Source organism: Salvia miltiorrhiza, chromosome 2, assembly GCF_028751815.1.
Source record: "Salvia miltiorrhiza cultivar Shanhuang (shh) chromosome 2, IMPLAD_Smil_shh, whole genome shotgun sequence".
Taxonomy (NCBI): domain Eukaryota; kingdom Viridiplantae; phylum Streptophyta; class Magnoliopsida; order Lamiales; family Lamiaceae; genus Salvia; species Salvia miltiorrhiza.
In genome coordinates, this window is record NC_080388.1 from 72902032 (window position 1) to 72923475 (window position 21444).

Below are 21444 nucleotides of genomic sequence, written 5' to 3' on the forward strand. Positions count from 1 at the left end.
GACCTCCAAACCACTTTGGGAGGCACTAGAGAACAAATATCGTAGTGATGATGTAATAGCTAAGTTCTTAGACTTTAAGATGATCGATGGTAGATCGATCATGGATCAAGTGCAAGAATTCCAACTTATCTTGCATGAGTTGGAATCCGAAGGGATGAAAATGCCCGAAGCTTTCATCACTGCGGCGGTCATCGAGATGCTACCGCCAAGCTGGATTGACTTCAAGAGCTACCTTATGCAAAACAAAGAGGAGATGACTCTTGAAGGTCTCATGGTGAAGCTGCGCCAAGAATTTGACGTGAGGGAATGTATGAACAAGGTCGAAAACTCACCTCAAATCAAAGGCAACTTGTTGGAGAAAGGCGGTCCCTCCAACAACAAACGTGCTCGCCCAAATGCCAAGGACAAGGGCAAGGCAAAGATGAAGGATTGCTACAACTGTGACAAACCGGGTCACTTGGCAAAGGATTGCTACAAGCTCAAAAAGAAGAAGGCGAGACGTGATATCATTATCATTGAGTAAAAGTTGATCAAGACAACTTGGAAGCTTAGACTAGAGTTTGAGTCCAAGTTGTAATAATCATTGTTTAGATAGCATTTTGGTAGAGCATAGCCAAATAGCTTATCTAACTCAATAATAATAAGAATAAGTTTATTTCTTATCTATTTGAGTGTTGTGATTTATAGCATTGTAGACATGTGAATCTAAATGCGATAAAAAGATTAGTAAATATGGATTTACTAAAAATAAACGAGTTTAACACTCAAAACAAATGTCAAATTTGTGTTGAAGCAAAAATGACGAAGTCTCCGTTTCATTCTGTGGAAAGGAGCACTAAACCTTTAGAACTAATCCACACCGACGTGTGTGATCTAAAGTTTGTGCAAACTCGAGGCGGTAAGAAGTACTTTATCACTTTTATCGATGATTGCACAAGGTATTGCTATCTTTATCTTCTAAGAAGTAAAGATGAGGCTATTGAAGCTTTCAAGAACTTCAAAACAGAAGCCGAGAATCAACTTGGTAGTCGAATTAAGATGGTTCGAAGTGATAGAGGAGGAGAATATGTTGCTCCGTTTGAGGAATTATGCAATGCTAGTGGTATAATACATCAAACAACTGCTCCATATTCACCTCAATCTAATGGTGTTGCTGAACGCAAGAATCGAACTCTTAAAGGAGATGATGAATGCCATGTTGATTAGTTCTGGATTACCCCAGAACATGTGGGGGGAGGCTGTTCTATCAGCCAACTATATCCTCAATAAAATACCGCTCAAGGGAAGGGACGTCACTCCCTATGAGTTGTGGAAAGGCAGAAAGCCCTCATACAAATACCTTAAAGTGTGGGGGTGTTTAGCCAAGGTCCAAGTGCCTCCACCCAAACAAGTCACAATCGGTCCTAAAACAATTGATTGTATCTTTATTGGGTATGCACTAAACAGTAATGCACATCGTTTTTTGGTTCACAAGTCAGACATTCCAACAATGACTGTAGGAATGACGATGGAATCAAATAACGCTGTCTACTTTGAGAATATCTTTCCTTGTAAAGACAAGGGAAAAGAAGAAGCTAGTACAAGCAACGATACTAGAGAAGAAGCTACTAGTTCTGTACCTGTTGAGACAGTGACAGTGCCCGAATCGCGAAAGCGACCAGGCCCTGACCTTGAAGTGTCAGAACCAAGACGTAGTAAACGAGGCAGGATTGCCAAGGACTTTGGTCCAGAATATATCGCCTTCATGCTAGATGAAGAACCTTCATCTATCAAAGTGGCGTTCTCTAGACCAGACGGACTACTCTGGAGGGAAGCAGTCCAGAGTGAAATTGATTCAATCATGCAAAACCACACTTGGGTGTTGGTTGATTTACCTGAAGGTTGTAAACCCTTAGGATGTAAATGGATCCTAAAAAGGAAATATAAAGCTGATGGATCAATAGACAAGTATAAGGCACGCTTAGTCGTTAAAGGATTTAAGCAGCGTGAGGGGTACGATTTTTTCGATACCTATTCACCAGTGACGAGGATTACATCCATTCGAGTGCTTCTCGCGATTGCTGCTCTGCACAATCTTGAGATTCATCAAATGGATGTTAAAACTGCGTTCTTAAACGGTGATCTAGAAGAAGAAGTCTATATGGAACAACCTGAAGGGTTTGTAGTACCTGGACAAGAGAAAAAGGTATGCAAGCTAGTAAAGTCTCTCTATGGACTAAAACAAGCGCCGCTGCAATGGCACTTGAAATTTGACAATGTCATGTTGTCAAATGGTTTCAAAATCAACGAATGTGACAAATGTGTCTACATCAAGAACACCAATAACGGGTACGTTATGGTATGTCTCTATGTAGACGACATGTTGATTATGGGAAGCAGCAATCGTATCATTGTTGATACAAAGAACATGTTAAAAAGGAATTTTGACATGAAAGACATGGGGTTAGCTGACGTGATCCTTGGAATGAAAATTCTCAGGACCACCGATGGAATAACTTTGACACAATCTCATTACATTGAGAAAGTGCTCAAAAGGTTTAATGCGTTTGACAAATCGCCTGTAAAAACCCCATTAGAACTCAACGTTCACATGAAGAAGAACATGGGTGAACCTGTCGCACAGGAAGAATATGCAAGAATCATTGGGTGCCTTATGTATATTACAAATTGCACTCGACCTGATCTTGCATGCCCAGTGAACAAATTGAGTCGTTATACAAGCAATCCAAGTAAAGAACATTGGAAAGCACTTGAAAGAGTTTTGAGATACTTAAAGTATACTCTAAATTTTGGAATACACTACACGAGATACCCCCCGATACTTGAAGGGTACTGTGATGCTAACTGGATATCCGACGCGAAAGACTCGTTATCAATGAGTGGTTACGTGTTCACTATAGGGGGAGGAGCAATCTCGTGGAGGTCTACAAAACAGACATGTATTGCTAGATCCACCATGGAATCAGAATTCATCGCTTTAGACAAAGCAGGTGAAGAAGCCGAATGGCTACGAAACTTTTTGGAAGATATTCCATGTTGGTCAAAACCCGTGCCGCCTGTCATGATAAACTGCGACAACCAAGCAGCTATTGGGAGGGCGAAAAGTGGGTTGTACAACGGTAAGTCTCGACACATACGTCGACGACATAATACCGTAAGACATTTGATCGAAAGTGGAGTTATCTCAATTGACTATATAAAGTCAATAGATAATCTGGCCGATCCGCTCACTAAAGCTTTGAATCGAGATCAAATGTATAAATTGCTAGAGGGAATGGGTGTTAAATCCACAAAATAAGGATGATTATAGTGGTAACCCAACCATGATGACTGGAGATCCCAAGAACGTGGTTCAATGGGAAAACTAAGCTATAAGATTCCAAGTAGAACACTCATCTACTTGCATTCCCTAGAGAGCAACTGAGTGTTGAAGCCTGCTTAGTGGTAATGTTAAGTCATTGACTTTTAATGATTCCTAAACACCTCGGGGAGGTTGAGTATAGCAGGATACTCGGGAAAGAATCACCTATATAAGTGAGATATGGGGGCCGCATCGACCTAACACTTATGAATCCAAAGAACTGTCCAAGGCCCGCAAAGGACAAAAACGTGAGAACGAAATGAGGTTGAGGCGTTAGTGTGTTAATACTGTTGTCTCGGTATACACGAAAGAGAAATGGTTCAAAGACATCAAGTTCTACCAATTCACCAGTATATCCGATAGTATTAACTAAGGATGGTTCAAGGCCGCAAACCACCTATTCTAATGCACTAAGGTCTCTTGAGAACAGAGCTTGTGTCTGCATTTGCATTTGGCTATTTCCACTCATGTGGGGGATTGTTGGAAATTGGTTGTGAGTAACCAATGTTTAATAATTTTTCGAGTACCGAAAACATTTAATTTAGCAGAATTAAATGGGACAGGATCGATCTACGTTCCGAGTAGATGATCGTAGTATATTTATTTACTCAAAACCGATTTCCGGTGAGTGAGAAATAATTGTTTAAAGTTGGGTACTTGAAACATGGAGTTGTGGGAAAAGATAAGCATTAAATAAGATTTAATACTTATCCCACATTGGAATGTGGATCACATTTATTACAGTATAAAAGCTATTACATCACAGGATGTAATAAAACTGTGTGCACACGTGACGGGTTGCACAGCCCACACGCGCGCGCCGCCGCCGCCGCCCGCCCGGCCCGGCCCCGGCCCCGTCGCCCGACGCCCGGCGCCCGGCCCCGGCCCCGGCCCCGTCGCCCGACGCCCGTCGCCCGACGCCCGACGCCCGGCCCCGGCCCCGGCCCCCGGCGCCCGGCCCCGGTCCCGGTCCCGGTCCCGTCCCCGTCACCCGACGCGCGGCCGTGGACTTGGATCTTGGCAATTGGTCTTTGGGTGGTCTTTGGGCCTACCCTAGGCCCACATCGACCCTTATCTTTTTGGACCAACGAAAACTTGGTTCGAAGGAGACGAGGCCCAACCCGGTTGGGCCTACGCGCACGCACACGAAGCCCGCTAGGGCTTGGCCCGGGAGGACCCTTGGTCTCCCAGGAAGCTTCCCACGTAACACTGCAGAGCTGTTACCTATGTAACTGCTGTCGGAGGAGTCATGACAGATTCAAACAGCAGGGCTGTTACACCTGTAACTCCCGACACCATTTGAATACCATCAATGGTATTAATCCAGCAGGCTCCCCCTATTGATGTGGACTGTGCCTATATATAGGACAGCCTTCATGCATCATTTTTCACCTGAAAATCATACAAGCAACATCACTCTGACATTCTGCATACTGCACTGTTGAGTTCTGTTCTCGCCTCGTTCCAGTTCGCCGGAGCTCGTTGGTGTGCGGTGCTGCTACCTACGAGACGAAGCCGTTTCATCTTTGGGGACGACACGCCAAACCGAGAGCACTACCGGGGCGTATCTCGTCTTGCGGACAGAGGACCCTCCTCGACTCGGCTGCCTTTCTGGTTTTATTAGATTGTAATTTCAATACAGTTTTTCCCTTGTATTCTCATCTCCTACATTTCTGTGTTACATTGTACTACGCCCGCAAGCTTGTAATCCAACAATCGCAATCCAACATGGTTTACCCCCAAAAAACTCGAAAAAATCCTGCGACAGCAGGGCTTCAATGGAAATTCTTACAAGCTTTTCTATGGAGATTTCAAAGAGATAAGGAGCATCGCCAAAGAAGCCGTGTCCAAACCTATGAATTTTTCAAACGATATTGCGCCTAGAGCTATTCCCATCTACCACCAAACCTGCAAAAGATATGGTAAGTCTACACTTTTAATGCTAATTTACTTTTTCCTTCAATAATTAATTAGGGTACCTTATCCATGGAAAATGGTAGAAAAAATATATTTTTATTATTTTTTCATATATTCTATAGTTTAAAATCTAGTGTATTACAGTTGGTGTCACATTTTATGTCTTATTTTTATTTTTATTTAATATATTTTTTTTAATTTTAATTTTATATGCTTTTAATTTAATTTTGATATTATTAACTTTTTGTAGTTCATAGTTATATTTTATATCATTTAATCTCACTTTCTGTAGTTCAAAATCAAATTGATAAATTCAAAGTTATAATATATAAATTTTTTAAATATTGTTAAAATAATAAATATAATAGTGAAATACATTATCACATATGAAATTATAGTAGGATATTGAATCTTGTCCCATTTTGTAGGGTGAATAATTTTTCTCCAAGGTTGTGTTATCTTTAATTGTTAAATTTATTATGAAAAAATGAGGGATAATAAAAATTTACAAAAGTGAATTTACCATTTCTTATTCCTTATTTTTACTCGAGGATAATATCCCTCTATTTTTATTGTGATAATATTATTCGTCCTTGAAGTGAGGAGAAGGAATAAAAAATGATGAAATTCTCTTCGACGGAAAATGAGAGAAAATAAAATTGAGATTTAAAGGGAAAAGTTTTTGTTATTCTTCATTTGTTTTTATAATAAATTTATCAATCAAAGAGAATACACCTAAGTATGATAACTCATATTCCCTCTTTTTTTAATAGTGGAGTATATCTATAACATGAAGTTAAAAAAAAATATAATGATTTTGCACAAATAAATATACAATAGAAGAAAATTCAGCCTTAAATTTGTTACTTACTTGTGATTAGGTGAGAAAAGTTTTACTTGGTTTGGACCAAAGCCTGCAATAAACATCACAGAGCCTGAAATGATACGAGAGATCACTTCCAAGAATTATGTTTTCCTAAAGCCTACTGGTAATCCATTTGGTAAGATGCTCGCGAAAGGGGTAGCATTATACGAGACAGATAAATGGGCCAAGCACAGAAAACTCATCAACCCCGCCTTCCACGTCGACAAATTGAAGGTAAATTCATATTTCGATGAGAAATAGTAGGGCTGACAATTTTCGACACGACACGAAAACACGAAACGAAACCGCACAAAATTAATGAGTTAATGTCAAGCCTTATTAGGTTCGTGTCCTTATCGTGTCGACATGATAAGGACCTGATATAATTTCGTGTCACCTGATAGAGTTAATATTATTATTTTTATTAAATATTTATTTTAAAATTTTAATTATTTCTACACTTTAACCTTTAGGATTTCGTGTTTAATCAAATCGTGTCATTATGGTATCGTGTCAACACAATTCAAATCGTATTGTTATCGTATTCGTGTCGAGTTCGTGTTGTGTTCGGGTTTGAGTAAATCGTGTCGGGTTCATGTTCGTGTCGAGCACTTCCTTAACAGATCGTGTTCGGGTCTGGCCTTATCAGTTCGTGTTCGAACCCGATAACAATCCAACGCGCACGATTTGTCAGCCCTAAGAAATAGTATATATGTTCTTACATATGTTGAAACTGATGAGGAATTCTTGTCCATTTCGATGCAAACAGCATATGGTTCCATCGTTCTACTTGAGCTGCGGTGAAATGTTGAGCAAATGGGATGAGATTGTGGGAAATGAAGGTGAAGTGGATGTGTGGCCTCATCTTCAGACAATGACGAGCGATGTGATTTCAAGAACTGCGTTTGGGAGTAGCTATGAGGAAGGAAGAAAGATATTCGAACTACAAAGAGAGCAGGGAAAGCTCATCATGGAGTCCAATCGCTCTCTCTATATCCCCGGATGGAGGTATGTGTTGAGCTTTCCACATCATGTGGACCCCACTTTTGACATTGAGGATCACCTTTTGACTATTAGTTGTGCAGATGAATTGAATTTCAACATTTGCAGTCATTCAAGAATAGCTGCAGTTCTTCATCAACAATTGCGGCAGTAGAATGTCAACAATTAACAGCCCAAATCTCCTATAAATTGCGGAGCTCTGCAGAAGGTGAAGTGTGCAGAAGTGCGAGAGGTGTGAGGCAAAACAAGAGAGAGTTTGGTGAGTGCATTTGAGAGAAGAAAATTGTGAGGAAAAATCATAGGATTTTTCATCTCTCTTAAAATAGTAGCTCAGTCCTCTTGTGTTTTCCAAGTTATTAAACTTGAGATTTGTGTTTCCCCTATTTTGTGTAGGGAGAATTTTGTAAGCCTACTATATACATAGTGGAAGATTTCTAGACTACGGTCTCGTGGTTTTTCCCAATTTGGGTTTTCCACGTAAAAATTCTTGTCTCATATTTTCTTATATTTTGCACCAAATATTTTTCTTGGTTTGGATCCCATTTTGTAATCCAGCAAGAGGGAAAAGAATTATCCTGGTTCCGCTGTGCAAGTGTCATTTATTTTTGACACTCGTGAATATTTATTCACCACTTTTCCCAACAAGTGGTATCAAAGCCACTTTGGTTCTGAGGCGGATTAAAAATGGAGGAATCGTCGTCGCTTGGTGGTATGTTCAAATTGAACGGATCAAATTACTCAATTTGGAAGCCAAGCATGTTGGATCTTCTCTATTGTAAGGATCTCTATTTGCCCTTACATGGAGATGATGCCAAACCAAAGGATATGAGTGATGATGAATGGCTCATCATGCACAGAAAAACAGTTGGTTACGTCCGGCGCTTCATTGAACACAGTATTTTTCATCATTTTGCTAATGAGGAAAAAGCTGACGTTCTTTGGAAGAAAATGGAAGCTATGTTTGAAAGGAAAAATGCTTTAAACAAAGCTTCCATCATCAGAAAAATCGTTCGCTTGCGATATGCGGAGGGTGCCAACATGACGGAGCACCTCAATGCATACCAGGGTCTTATCAACCAATCCACCAACATGAAGATTTCTCTTGATGATGAAGTCGTAGCTTTATTGCTACTCAGTTCGTTGCCGGACAGTTGGGACACTCTTGTAGTGTCAATCAGCAACTCGGCTCCAGGTGGAGCACTGACCTTGCAGATGGTCAAAGATTGTCTTCTTAATGAAGAATCCAGAAGAAAAGATCAAGAACGTTCTTCTGAGACAAAGGCGATGATTGCTGAAAACGAAGATCGAGGGAGAAGTAAAAGTAAAGGCTCTCAATACTCGAGAGATAAATCCAGGGGGAAGTCTAAACCCAGAAAAGACTTCAAATGCCATTATTGCGGTGGTCCAAACCACTATGAGAGAGACTGCAGAAAGAAGAAAAGAGATCAAGCGCGTGGAAATAATGAAAATGCTGAGAAAGACACAACAGCAGTTGCAACTGATGGCGATGTTGTCGTAGTTTGCGATGATGCTCTTGTGAGTTCGTCATGCCAACAAACAGACTGGATCGTTGATTCGGGTGCATCATATCACATTTCACCACATCGTGATATGTTTGCATCCTACACCGGTGGCAGCTTTGGCAAAGTCAGAATGGCCAATCATGGTGTGACAGAAGTTGCTGGTATAGGAGACATTGTCCTGCTTACTAACACTGGATGTAAGCTTATCTTAAAAGATGTCCGACATGTTCCTGATATCAGACTCAATATTATTTCCACTGGCAAGCTCGACGATGATGGTTACATCAACCATTTCGACGAAGGAAAATGGAAGCTAATCAAAGGCTCTCTAATTGCAGCAAAGGGTAGAAAGCAAAATTCTCTCTACATGATGCATGCAACGTTGTCCAATGGAGAGGTGAATGCAGTCGTCAAAAATTCCTCCATTGAGATATGGCATAAGAGGCTTGGGCATCTGAGCCAGAAAGGTCTGGAGATCTTGGCTAGAAGAAGCCTCATCCCTGAGGTTAAAGGAATGCACTTGGAAACCTGTGTTGATTGTTTGGCCGGAAAACAACACAGAGTTGCATTCAAGAGCTTCTCTCCCTCAAGAAGAGCTCAACCTCTTGATTTGGTGCACACAGATTTGTGCTACATGAAAGACAGAACTCTTGGTGGCGCACTATATTTCGTCACTTTCATTGACGATTTTTCGAGAAAAGTCTGGTGTTTTGCTTTGAAAACCAAAGACCAAACGTTGGAGGTCTTTAAGAATTTTCAAGCAAAAGTCGAGAGACAAACAGGAAGGAAACTGAAGTGTGTTCGTGCAGACAACGGCGGTGAGTACCAAGGCCCGTTTGAGCAACACTGCAGGAACCATGGTATCAAGCTTGAGAAAAGCGTCCCAAAGACCCCTCAACACAATGGCGTGGCAGAAAGGATGAACAGAACAATTTGTGAGAGAATCAAATGCATGCTGTCGCACTCCAAACTGCCAAAATCCTTTTGGGGTGAAGCTATGAGGACCGCAGTTGACTTGATCAACCTTTCTCCATCAACTCCTCTGGGTGGTGACATTCCAGATAGAGTTTGGTCCGGGAAAGACGTGTCTTACAAACACTTGAGAGTGTTTGGCTGCAGGGCTTTTGTTCACATTCCAAAAGATGAGAGATCCAAGCTTGATGATAAAACCAAATCATGTATCTTCTTGGGATACGCTCATGAAGAGTTTGGTTATAGATTATGGGACCCAGTTAACAGGAAAGTCATCAGAAGCAGGGATGTTGTATTCCTTGAAGATCAAGTTCCTGATGATGCGAAGGAAAAGCCTGAATCTAATTCAGAAGTTCCTGTCAACTTAGATCCAGTTCCTTCACCGACACTCCAGAATTACGGGGGAGATACCCAATCGGAGCATGGTGATCCGGTTGATGATGAAGCAGGTGACGATCAGACTCCACCTGTACAAGATGATGTCCCTCCAGTCAGAAGGTCTACCAGAGAAAGACAACCTTCTACCAGATATAGCCCACATGAGTATGTAATGCTCACTGATGGAGGAGAGCCACAGAGTTTTGTAGAAGCCATGGCGCATGACCAAAAGGAGAAGTGGTTAGAAGCCATGAAGGAGGAGATGAACTCCTTAGTTGAAAATCACACCTATGACTTAGTGAAGTTGCCAGCCGGCAAGAGATCACTGAAAAACAAGTGGGTCTACCGATTAAAGGATGAGGAGAATAGCTCACAACCAAGGTACAAGGCGAGACTGGTTGTGAAGGGTTTCAGTCAGAAAAAGGGTGTTGATTTTGAAGAGATTTTCTCACCAGTGGTGAAGATGTCTTCAATCAGAGTGGTGCTCGCGATTGCTGCCAGTTTGGACCTGGAGATCGAGCAACTTGATGTGAAGACTGCATTTCTACATGGAGATTTAGACAAAGAAATCTACATGGACCAGCCTAAAGGTTTCAAAGTCAAAGGAAAAGAGAACCTTGTATGCAGGTTGAAGAAGAGCTTGTACGGCCTGAAACAAGCTCCCAGACTATGGTACATGAAGTTTGAGTCCTTCATGTCAACCCATGGCTACAACAAGACCACCTCAGATCACTGTGTTTTCTTCAAGAAGTTCACAGGAGGTGATTTTATCATATTGTCAGTCTACGTTGACGACATGCTAATTGTAGGCCATGATGCCAGCAAAATTGATAAGCTGAAGAAAGAGCTAAGCAAGTCTTTTGCGATGAAAGACTTAGGCGCGGCTAAGCAGATCCTTGGAATGAAGATCTTCAGGGACAGGAAGAGCAAGAAGCTCTGGTTATCTCAAGAACAATATATTGAGAAAGTTCTTGAAAGATTTAGAATGAGCAAGTCGAAGCCAGTCGCCACTCCACTTGCGGGTCATATGAAGCTAAGCTCAGCACAATGCCCGACAAGTGAGACAGAAAAGAAAGAACTGCAAAAGATTCCATATGCTTCTGCGGTGGGGAGTCTAATGTATGCTATGATATGCACTAGACCTGACGTCGCTCACGCAGTTGGTGTGGTAAGTCGATTTCTCTCAAACCCAGAAAAAGAGCATTGGACAGCAGTGAAATGGATATTTCGGTACTTGAGAGGTACTTCTAAACTTTGTCTGAAGTTTGGTGATAACCATATTCTACTTGAAGGATATGTGGATGCAGACATGGCTGGTGACATAGATTCCAGGAAATCCACATCTGGATACCTGATGAGACTTGCAAGGGGAGCTATCTCGTGGCAATCGAAACTTTAAAAATGCGTGGCATTATCCACAACGGAAGCTGAGTACATTGCTGTGACGGAAGCTTGCAAAGAGGTGTTGTGGTTGAAGAAGTTTCTACAAGAGTTGGGCTTGAAGCAAGAGAAGTATGTGCTTTACTGCGACAGTCAAAGCGCAATTCACTTGAGTAAGAATTCGAGTTTTCACTCAAGAACGAAACATATTGATGTGAGATATCACTGGATTCGAGATGTACTTGAAAGAAAACTAATGCAGCTCGAGAAGATCCACACCGATGAGAATGGTGCAGATATGTTTACCAAGTCCTTACCCCGAGATAAGTTTGAGATCTGCAAACGTGAAGCAGGTCTAGTTGAATCTCCACATGACGTGGAGGGGGAGAATTGTTGAGCTTTCCACATCATGTGGACCCCACTTTTGACATTGAGGATCACCTTTTGACTATTAGTTGTGCAGATGAATTGAATTTCAACATTTGCAGTCATTCAAGAATAGCTGCAGTTCTTCATCAACAATTGCGGCAGTAGAATGTCAACAATTAACAGCCCAAATCTCCTATAAATTGCGGAGCTCTGCAGAAGGTGAAGTGTGCAGAAGTGCGAGAGGTGTGAGGCAAAACAAGAGAGAGTTTGGTGAGTGCATTTGAGAGAAGAAAATTGTGAGGAAAAATCATAGGATTTTTCATCTCTCTTAAAATAGTAGCTCAGTCCTCTTGTGTTTTCCAAGTTATTAAACTTGAGATTTGTGTTTCCCCTATTTTGTGTAGGGAGAATTTTGTAAGCCTACTATATACATAGTGGAAGATTTCTAGACTACGGTCTCGTGGTTTTTCCCAATTTGGGTTTTCCACGTAAAAATTCTTGTCTCATATTTTCTTATATTTTGCACCAAATATTTTTCTTGGTTTGGATCCCATTTTGTAATCCAGCAAGAGGGAAAAGAATTATCCTGGTTCCGCTGTGCAAGTGTCATTTATTTTTGACACTCGTGAATATTTATTCACCACTTTTCCCAACAGTATGTATATATGTTAGATACAGTACTCGCTTTCTGTCTGTTTTTGTAGTAAATTTATCGGAGCATTCATATCGAGCTGACTCATTCGTCGGCTCGAGTCAGTCTTGACGACTAATTAGCCAATGCAAGGTGGGGTGACTCGAGGCGATGAGCTTGACTCGTAACTTTTTTTTATATGTGGTGCATGCATTTCACGCGCTTGGTTTGATTCGACTTAGCCGATGAGTCGACTGATGCAGTATATGAGTAGTATTTAGACTCATCTGTGGTTTTTATACTTTTTGTGCAGGTTTGTGCCGACGAAATTCAACAGGAGAATGAAAGAACTTACGACGGAAATAAAATCATTGGTGCTCGGAATCATCAAGAAAAGAATGAATGCAGCAGAAGGTAGCGCAGACGACTTATTGGGATTACTATTGGAGTCCAATTTGAAGGAGATGAAACAGAACGGAAATGAGTCCGGCATGAGCATCGAGGAAGTGATCGAGGAGTGCAAGCTCTTCTACTTCGCCGGCCAGGAGACCACCTCGTCTCTGCTGGTTTGGACAATGATCCTTTTAAGCAAGCACGACGACTGGCAAGCCCGTGCCAGGGACGAGGTTCTGCAAGTGTTCGGGAGAGGGAAGCCCGACTACCAGGAGCTAAACCACCTCAAAACGGTGAGTTAGTCCTGTTCTACGAGTTTAAAATTATTTTAGACCACTATCTTAGGGCGATTTGTAAAAATATGTCAAATTTGCACTATTTCTGTTGCCGGTGCAGGTCAACATGATCCTCCACGAGGCGCTGAGGCTATACCCGCCGGGGGTGACACTTGCTCGGTCGACTCACAAGGAAGCTCGATTTGGGGAGATTAGTATACCGGCGGGGGTGCAGCTCATGCTCCCGGTGCTGGCGGTGCACCACAACACCCGGCTGTGGGGGGACGACGCGACCAGCTTCAAACCGGAGAGGTTTGCTGAAGGCGTGTCGAAGGCGACGCAGGGGCAGCTTGTGTATTTTCCGTTCGGATGGGGGCCGAGGATCTGTATAGGGCAGAACTTCGCAATGTTGGAAGCTAAAATGGCGATGGCTATGATTCTGCAGCGGTTTTCGTTCCGGCTGTCGCCGTCGTATACGCATGCTCCTCATACGGTCATCATTCTCCAACCTCAACATGGAGCACACTTGATCCTTACCAAACTACAACAATAATGTAGATATAGGATTAGGATTAAAAAGGACTTCATTTAAAAATTACTTGCACTTAACATATAAAGTATCTGTACTTTCGTGTTGTTGGATTCGAATCTCATAGGTAAAGCAATTATAGGATAATTATAAGACCACGAAAGTATAATTACTTTATACGTGCAAGATTTATAGTTTTATCGAAGATCAGATGTTTACAATAACTCAACTCTTTATATATGTGGTGGAATTTGAAATTGGGATTATATATGCTTCATGTATGTTTAATGAGGCCTTGTACTTAGTTATATACTAGAATTTCAGTTTTTATAATCTTATTATAAACATAATAATTTGTCCCGAGAAGCTGGTTTTTGTGGGGAACTATTTTTTATTTTTATTTGGGATTTAACATTTTTTCTGATTTTTAACGCCGACAAAGAAAAGTTCTATTTACTATTGACGTCGAGGCCAAAATACAAGACGTGAACTACAGAATATGCACTTAAATAGAGTAGTTGCATTCATTATTTTGATTGTAGAGCGAATGAAATGGTATTTCGACTTTCACGGTAAATTAGAATTTTTTTTGTTGGTGTAAAAAAAAACTCGGTAAGATCATGTATTTATTATACCTTAGTATGGCTGCTCCTTTGCAATGGTGACTTTGTTAACCCTTGTTTCTTTCATTCTTGACTTGGTTAATCTTGGTTACTTTGAGTTCTTACACAAATTTAAGCACTTGACAGTAGCAAAAACTGAAATAGGAACAACTTTGAATCAAAATACAGTACAATTTCATGGTGAGGAATCGCTTGTTTCTGAATTTTTATGATGATTCAAGAATTCGATATCCACAAGCACAGGCACATTGATCTCTTCGAAGCAGTATCAACCATAACACATCCAAAAAAAGAAGATAATTTAGGGGTGAAATCACAAGTACAAGCCATGTAATCTTGCCAACAAAAGTACAAAGTAAAATATGAAAATTCTTTTCAGAAAATAGATAAGTCTTGAGGTGAAAAGTAGAAAAAATGTCGGTGGAACAAGTGCAAATATGAAATATGATTCAAGTTCTATGTCGAATGTCCTAAGCTGGTCCAACACTGAGGTTTTTGTTGAGACTGAGATCCAGACTAAGCACCAATGTTGGAGGCCTTGTTGAGGATAACACCTTCATATTTTACTTGGAACCACTTCATTGAATCCTCCTTCGTGACTCTGTGTTGGATACCAACACGGGCCTTGCACCTACGGCGACGGCCAACTCGGTAACCAGGGCGCTCCAGGACAACGTAGAAGTCCATACCATAAATACCAGTTGAAGGGTCATACCTGTGGAGATTGAATGGTGAGAAAGACACAAACATAATACTAGAGTGTGATAGTAATGACTAATGAATCAAGTTGTAGTTGTCACTCATGATTTGATTAACAATAGAATTTTAATTCAGAATCTCAGATGTTTAATTTGGACTATCTTTTCCCATTTGAGATTTGTAATTGAATGTTTTTAAAGCTAGGGAGTGAGTTAGAGGCTATTTAACCGAAATAACAAATAGACTATAACGACCTCAAGCTTAATCCACAATTATGCAAAGCTCACAGCTAAGCCTAATTAATTACAGAAAGCCATGGCATTGTCACATACTGTTGTACTTTAAAGTGCAGTGGAAGGCCAAGATTGATTGTTTTTAAACATTGTGAAACACCAAAATTCAAACATTTTCATGATTAAGTCAGCTTACCAACATTATGCAGATTGAGCAATTATCAACCATATAATTCAATTTGTATTTCAAAACATATGGCAGCACGAGATGTATCAAGCAGCAACTTATACAGGAGAGCAAGTGAGATTTTCTTACTTAATTCCAAGATCAATATGCTCCTGAATACCAAAGCCAAAACAACCAGTGTCACTAAAGTTTCTTCTCAACAGTTCATACTCCTTGACCTTCAGTCCACTCTCAAGGAGCTGCATTGCCTTATCACCCCGCACTGTCACATAGCATGCAATTTTCTCGTTACGTCTGATCCCAAACGAACGCACTGTGTACCTTGCTGTCAAACAAAAAGTCAACCCAAGAATGAGAAATATGCTTCCCTGCCATACATATCTTGCAATAGTTTCTTTAAGAGATCAAGCTTGAATGCAAGTGAAACCCGATGAACCCCAAACCCAGAACCAAAAAAATCAGCAACAAAATATTTTTCTTCAAAAGATTGAATGTGCATGAGAAATAATCCAAGACTTTTTTTGGGTCATTCAACTGCTAACTGTACGCATCATGCACTATAATTTCCAAAATAGTTAAAGAAACAATACACCAAATGATTAACTTTTTTTTAATTGTTTGTGTATATTTATAGCAATTAGCAAGTAAAAAACCCAACGACCAACTGCACAGAGCAAATATTACCATCATTCCAAATCAATCGATTCAACAATAATACATAGATGAGATCGGTTATCTCAACTAAACATTAGCCATAGTTGGCAAAATAAAGGTAAAAGTGCATATCACATTTCCGGTACCATTTTCACGCCATTACATAAAAACAACCTCAAAACTCATTAAAAAACTTTAGCTTCTTCAACCATTCAACTAAATAAATGAAGCCTTCATAATTCAGTTAATGAAGTAGAGAATCAAGACAAGCAGCTTCATACACATACCACACGAAAAAAAAAAATCCCAAAAAGTAATTTACAAATATCAAAATGCAAAAACAAACTACTCCGCCCAAGTATAATTCTTTTCCAACCTAAAAATCTTTATAAACGAAAACTAAAATCAGAATATGTGTGAATATATTACCCTTGGAGAAAACAGGGGTTTGGCCGCTAAGCTGTTCCAAAACCTACAAAAAACAGAAATATAGCAATCATAAAAACATACGAACACAATAATGGTGGTAGACGAAAAATACGGTGGGGCCGCCGTACCTTGGCGGCTCTGGTGAGACGATCTCCGCTCTCACCGACAGAGATGTTCAGGACGAGCTTCTGAACTTTGATTTCCCTCATTGGGTTCGAGAGTTTCTTCTCCGATGCCTGATACCACGCATTTTCACAATAATTAGACCATCATAGATGCATATATATAAACATAAATATACTATAGATACAAATATCGACGGCGGGTGGCGGAGTGCTTACCATGGCGTTGAGGTAGGGAGGCGCGGACGCTGCAGCTACTGAGAGGGTTTTAGGGATTATGAAATGGTGAAGAAAAAAACCCTAACTAAATACTGATGAGTGGGTTGGGGGTGTTTCGTAATTATTGCTAGTTTTGAGGACCTCTTTATAAATAAGCATGGACAGATGATATTTTAGGAGTAATAATAGTAAATAGTAAATAAATAAATCAACATGTTCATTTTTTGTTTTTTAATAATTTGTTTTCTTTACTGGACGTTTACATTTTATTTTATTTTTTTAGATACAATATATATTATGAAATTGAATATATATTACAATGAATCAATCAATTTATTTAAAAATCAACAATTAAATTAGTATAAATTAGATCAAATAATCAAATAAATGAAAATACAATCTATAAGATGCCATGTCACTAAAACATGAAAAGATGAGATTTACAATTTTATTTGGTTTAGTTAGGTTACTACGATGTTGCAGTTTATGTTGCCGCGAAACTTGAACAATATTTTTTTTCCGCAAAGCTTAAGTACTTTTCTTATATGGCAAATGTTTTTTCTTTTATTTACCTTTTCATTTTTTTATCTACCACACTTAATATACAAAATGTTAATTTCTTAAAACTCGCGCTGAAAAGAACTTGTTCCGGCTTCGCCGGGTGGAGGATTAGGCTTTGAACTTTGTGTTGTCATTTTATTATATAGCTCATCTTAATCAATGGGATACTTTTCTTTTCAGTTATTAAAAATAAAATACTTTGTTTAATTTATTATGACGAGGAAAGGAAAATAAATTCACCATGCCTTGTAAATTTATAATTAGGGTGATAATATGTATTTGTGCTTCTCATACACGCCCTAATATTTATCTCACATTTTTTTTATTATTCAAATGAAGATACAATTAGAGCCAAAATCAAAGGTCAAAAGTGTTTTCTTTTGAAACCAAAACAAAGGAGATATATTAATCATCACTATATGTTAGGGCTCTAAACGCGTATTAACAGGTTCGAACCCGATTCGTTTAAATATTCTGGTGTTTGAGCTCAGCTCGAGCTTAATCCGAGTTTTATCTTGTTGATCGAGCTCCACTTATCATCCACTTGCCGAGCTCAAACTCGATTCAAACTCGGCTCGGATGATGCTCGATAATTTTGAATTTGAGCTTAAGCTCGAGCTTGGCTCATTAAACGTTCGTATATATGATGTTCAAACTCGAACGAACTTTTTCAAATCAAATCTCGAATAGCTTACTAGTAGCTCTATTCATTTACAGTTCCACTAGAAGTTAGATTCATCACACAAACCAATCCAAGTATTTAATTACCCATACAAATCAGAAGTTTAAGAATGCAAGAAGAAGAGATGGAATTGTCAAATTAAGAAAATCCAAATTTTCATAAGTAATTATTGAGTACATAACCTAGTGATACCGTAACATAAAAATATACACATTATGGAAACTACAATATATAACATGCGTAGAGCTAATCAGAAAAACTACATAAAAAGTTTGATCACGAAAACTGAAAAGTTAGGTTACACTACAAAACATATACTAAGAGTGGAATGAAATCTAGCAACAGTTTTCTCCTCCGAAAATGGGCTTCAACTGCGTCTCACGCAGTCGGAGATGGCGTAGCTAGAGAGGTTGCGAAGTTGCCTGCACCGGAAGGTCTATGATGCTTCACTAAGGGAACTAGCGACTGCACCACGTCGGCCATCAGCGGCCTGTAGTCGGCCTCTGGTTGCACGCACATCGCAGCAATGGCCGCCACTTGAATCACCTCCTTCCTCGAATGCTGGCCCTCCAACGCCGGATCCATGATTTCTCCGACCTTGTCTCTATCCGTAAGGTGCGGCAACGCCTATGGAGAGACAGAGAGAGAGACTCAAATGGTGAGGTGAGACAATAATGGCCATCTTAGCTAGTTCTAAGTAGAGCTGCCAAAGTGGCCGGGCCGGCTGAAAAGGTCTAGAGTTAAGGTTGATGTAAAGGAATGACTAGTTTAAACAAGACAAGTAAGTAGGGAAACCAACCCAAGAAACGAGGACGCCTTCACCGGGAGGCCTCTTCATGTCAACGGGAACTCTGCCCGTCAGCAACTCCAAGAGGACTACTCCGTAGCTGTAGACATCCGACTTTGTGGTCAGGTGTCCGGTCAGAGCATATCTGCAGGAACGTTGCACAAGAATTAGAAAAGCATTGATTTGTAAGTACGTGAAACAGTTGAGGGAAAAAAGTGTTGGCCACGCGTACTCAGGTGCAACGTATCCCTGTGTGCCCAAGACTCGTGTGGAGACATGAGCCCCGGCTTTCTCAGGCCCGTGTTTTGCTAGCCCGAAATCAGAGACCTTGGCATGGAAGTTCTTGTCGAGAAGGATGTTACTGCTTTTGAAGTCTCGGTGAATCACCGGGGGGGAAACGTGCTCGTGGAGGTACTCCAAGCCTTTGGCAGCCTCTAATGCTATCCGCAGTCGAGTTTCCCAGTTTAGATTTGAAGGCATGGATTTACTACCTGAGTGTTTCACCATACAAACAAAGCAGTTCCCATGAGAAAAACTCAAACTTGATTGTTCAAAATAAAATCCAATCAAGTTGACAAACTTCATATTATTATACTAATCAAGATAATTGACAAAGATTTTAAGAATGAAAGCTCAAAGCTTGGCATACAAGCTCTACTATTTACAAGCAAAACTTGAACTAATACAAAGTAGTAAGTTTCAAGATGTCCATAGTTGATTATTAACGCAAGGCAGACATCCAAATGAATGAACGACAACCAATTTTGCCTCTTGCACGAATCATAATCCACTTTTTCACACAAGAACCTCCAAATCCCACAATATAAAAATGAATAAACTGAAAAAAAACACAAAAATAAGCTACCACTGATGGGATACAAATGTTCCTGCAGTCCTCCATTGGCCATAAACTCATAAACTAGCAGCTTGTGGTTGCTCTCCGAACAGAAGCCAATCAACGAAAGCAAATACGGAGAAGCTAGCCGCCCCAACAATTCTACCTATCATTTCATTATAAGAAACAGTTAGACAAGCCTCCACACCACAATTTTACTAGGAAATTTGAGCAAAAAAGATCCAACCTCTGCAGTGAATTCATTTTCACCCTGTTTTCCAGCTTGATCCATCAACTTAACTGCAACTTTCCTTCCATTTTGAAGAACTCCACGGTACACCAACCCGAACGCACCACGACCAATCACATTAGACTTCCCAAATCCACCAGTGGCTGAATGCAGCTGCTTGAAAGTGAAGACCTGAAGCCCTCTCTCTGTGGCAACTTGGATGTTGGCAAAATTGCTAGCTTTCTCCTCATGGTAGATCTCTTACAATTCCAAAAGCACACACAGCCAAAAAAAAACAAATACATAATCAGAAACACACACACAGAAAATTGATCAACCAACCCTTTGTCCCATTTAATGTTCTGCTAATACTAATATGTGAAGATAACAGCTTTAATCAATGCACTTTGGTATACACCTTACATCACATTAGCAAGTGATAAATTAGGAATGTCTCAATTTTGGGACGTAGCTGTTTTCCAACTTTGGACTAATTGCAATAACTATTTTCCATCTACTCCACATTTTTCAGCTGTCCAAATAGTAAATAGGTACTGACAGAAGAAGGACCACATTGACAAAACTAGCTCTTGTTCCTTCAACAGGGGTTTTTCAAGAAAATTGTCTGAAATAACAAAAAAATTGAAGATTTTCATCTCACCCAGCATGCCCACATTGTAAAAACAAGCAAGATAGCATTTTTATTAGAATCTAATCTAAGAGTGCTAGAGTTGTACATGCTCGGAAAAGTGTTTTGCCGAAGCATTACCAAACAAGAAAAAGAAGGATTTTTAAAAGGGTACCAACTTTGTCTGGAACAACAACAAAAATTGAAGTTTTTCATCTCATCCAGCATGCCCACATTGTAAAAACAGCCAAGAATGCTTTTTTATTAGAATCTAAAGAGTGCTAGAGTTGTACATGCTCAAAAAAGTGTTTTGCTGAATCATACCAAACAAGAAAAAGAAGGATTTTGGAAAAGGTACTAACTTTGTTGTTGGATCTTGGCACGCTTGGAGAGTTGGTACCTCAAGTAGCAGTAGTAGGTTAATGTTACAAGAACTGAAGCAACGGAGAGAGATGCAAAAACGAGGATTGCAGCCAATGCAATGCTCTCCTTCTTGTAATCTTCGTTCTCACCTCCCATTGCCGCAAACTGCCAATATATGTATTATGTATCTGAATATTTTATGGCGAAATGTAAATGAAGAAGCTGTGAGAGAGAGAGAGAGAAGGAAAGGAAAACGTGAAGTCTGAAGTCTGAAGTGACAAATGGGGCACCAGTGTCTCAATGGAAGGGGGGACTCTCTCTCTCTCACTCTCTCTCCTCTGATTTCTTTCCTTTTCTCTGCTCAGGTTGTGTTTGTCTTCTTCCGTGGCGCGGAGACCAATTGTTGACAGTTTTCATCAATTTTGCATCTACATCCCTGGATTTCTTTTATTTACGTCCACGTCCCTCGTCGTCCACGTCATTTTCTATTTCCTTTTTTTTAATCCCTCCGTCCACCAAAAATATGCCCATTTATTTTCGGCATGGATTTTAATAAAATGTGAGTAAAGTTGGTAGTGGAGTAAAGGTCCCACTTTAA

The 21444-nt window shown here is 40.1% G+C and overlaps 3 protein-coding genes across 3 annotated transcripts; 1 reads left to right on the forward strand and 2 right to left on the reverse strand.

Annotated features, from left to right (window-relative positions):
• Positions 1-5075: 5075 nt before the first annotated feature.
• On the forward strand, positions 5076-13781 carry LOC131009967 (cytochrome P450 CYP72A219-like; the record flags this gene model as incomplete). The annotated part of the gene is made up of 5 exons (XM_057937363.1): positions 5076-5283; positions 6160-6377; positions 6913-7151; positions 12712-13084; positions 13188-13781. Coding segments are annotated over 5 exons (1470 nt in total), but the record flags the coding sequence as incomplete, so codon positions are not given.
• Positions 13782-14500: 719 nt separating this feature from the next.
• On the reverse strand, positions 14501-16880 carry LOC131009146 (60S ribosomal protein L11). The gene is made up of 5 exons (XM_057936370.1): positions 16762-16880; positions 16549-16656; positions 16421-16463; positions 15467-15662; positions 14501-14933 (listed from the first exon to the last, which is right to left on the reverse strand). The coding sequence occupies exons 1-5, from the start codon at positions 16762-16764 to the stop codon at positions 14735-14737; spliced, it is 549 nt and encodes a 182-aa protein (XP_057792353.1). The 5' UTR covers positions 16765-16880; the 3' UTR covers positions 14501-14734.
• A 1254-nt stretch (positions 16881-18134) lies between these two features.
• On the reverse strand, positions 18135-21232 carry LOC131009148 (probable serine/threonine-protein kinase PBL7). The gene is made up of 6 exons (XM_057936372.1): positions 20846-21232; positions 19874-20115; positions 19657-19792; positions 19024-19282; positions 18804-18936; positions 18135-18631 (listed from the first exon to the last, which is right to left on the reverse strand). Exons 1-6 carry the CDS (start codon positions 21000-21002, stop codon positions 18383-18385), a joined length of 1176 nt encoding a protein of 391 aa, XP_057792355.1. The 5' UTR covers positions 21003-21232; the 3' UTR covers positions 18135-18382.
• Between the last annotated feature and the right edge of the window lie 212 nt (positions 21233-21444).

Bases quoted from the DNA above. Each gene is read 5' to 3' on its own strand.
- LOC131009148 (XM_057936372.1), bottom strand. From the start codon at position 21,002: ATGGGAGGTGAGAACGAAGATTACAAGAAGGAGAGCATTGCATTGGCT. The intron at 19,793-19,873 runs GTTGGATCTTTT...ATGAAATGATAG, and splicing joins AAAATGAATTCACTGCAGAG to GTAGAATTGTTGGGGCGGCT. The intron at 18,632-18,803 runs GTTGGTTTCCCT...GTCTCTCCATAG, and splicing joins AAGGCGTCCTCGTTTCTTGG to GCGTTGCCGCACCTTACGGA.
- LOC131009146 (XM_057936370.1), bottom strand. The intron at 16,464-16,548 runs GTACGGCGGCCC...TGTTTTTTGTAG, and splicing joins GTCTCACCAGAGCCGCCAAG to GTTTTGGAACAGCTTAGCGG. The intron at 15,663-16,420 runs GTAATATATTCA...TTTGTTTGACAG, and splicing joins AACCCCTGTTTTCTCCAAGG to CAAGGTACACAGTGCGTTCG.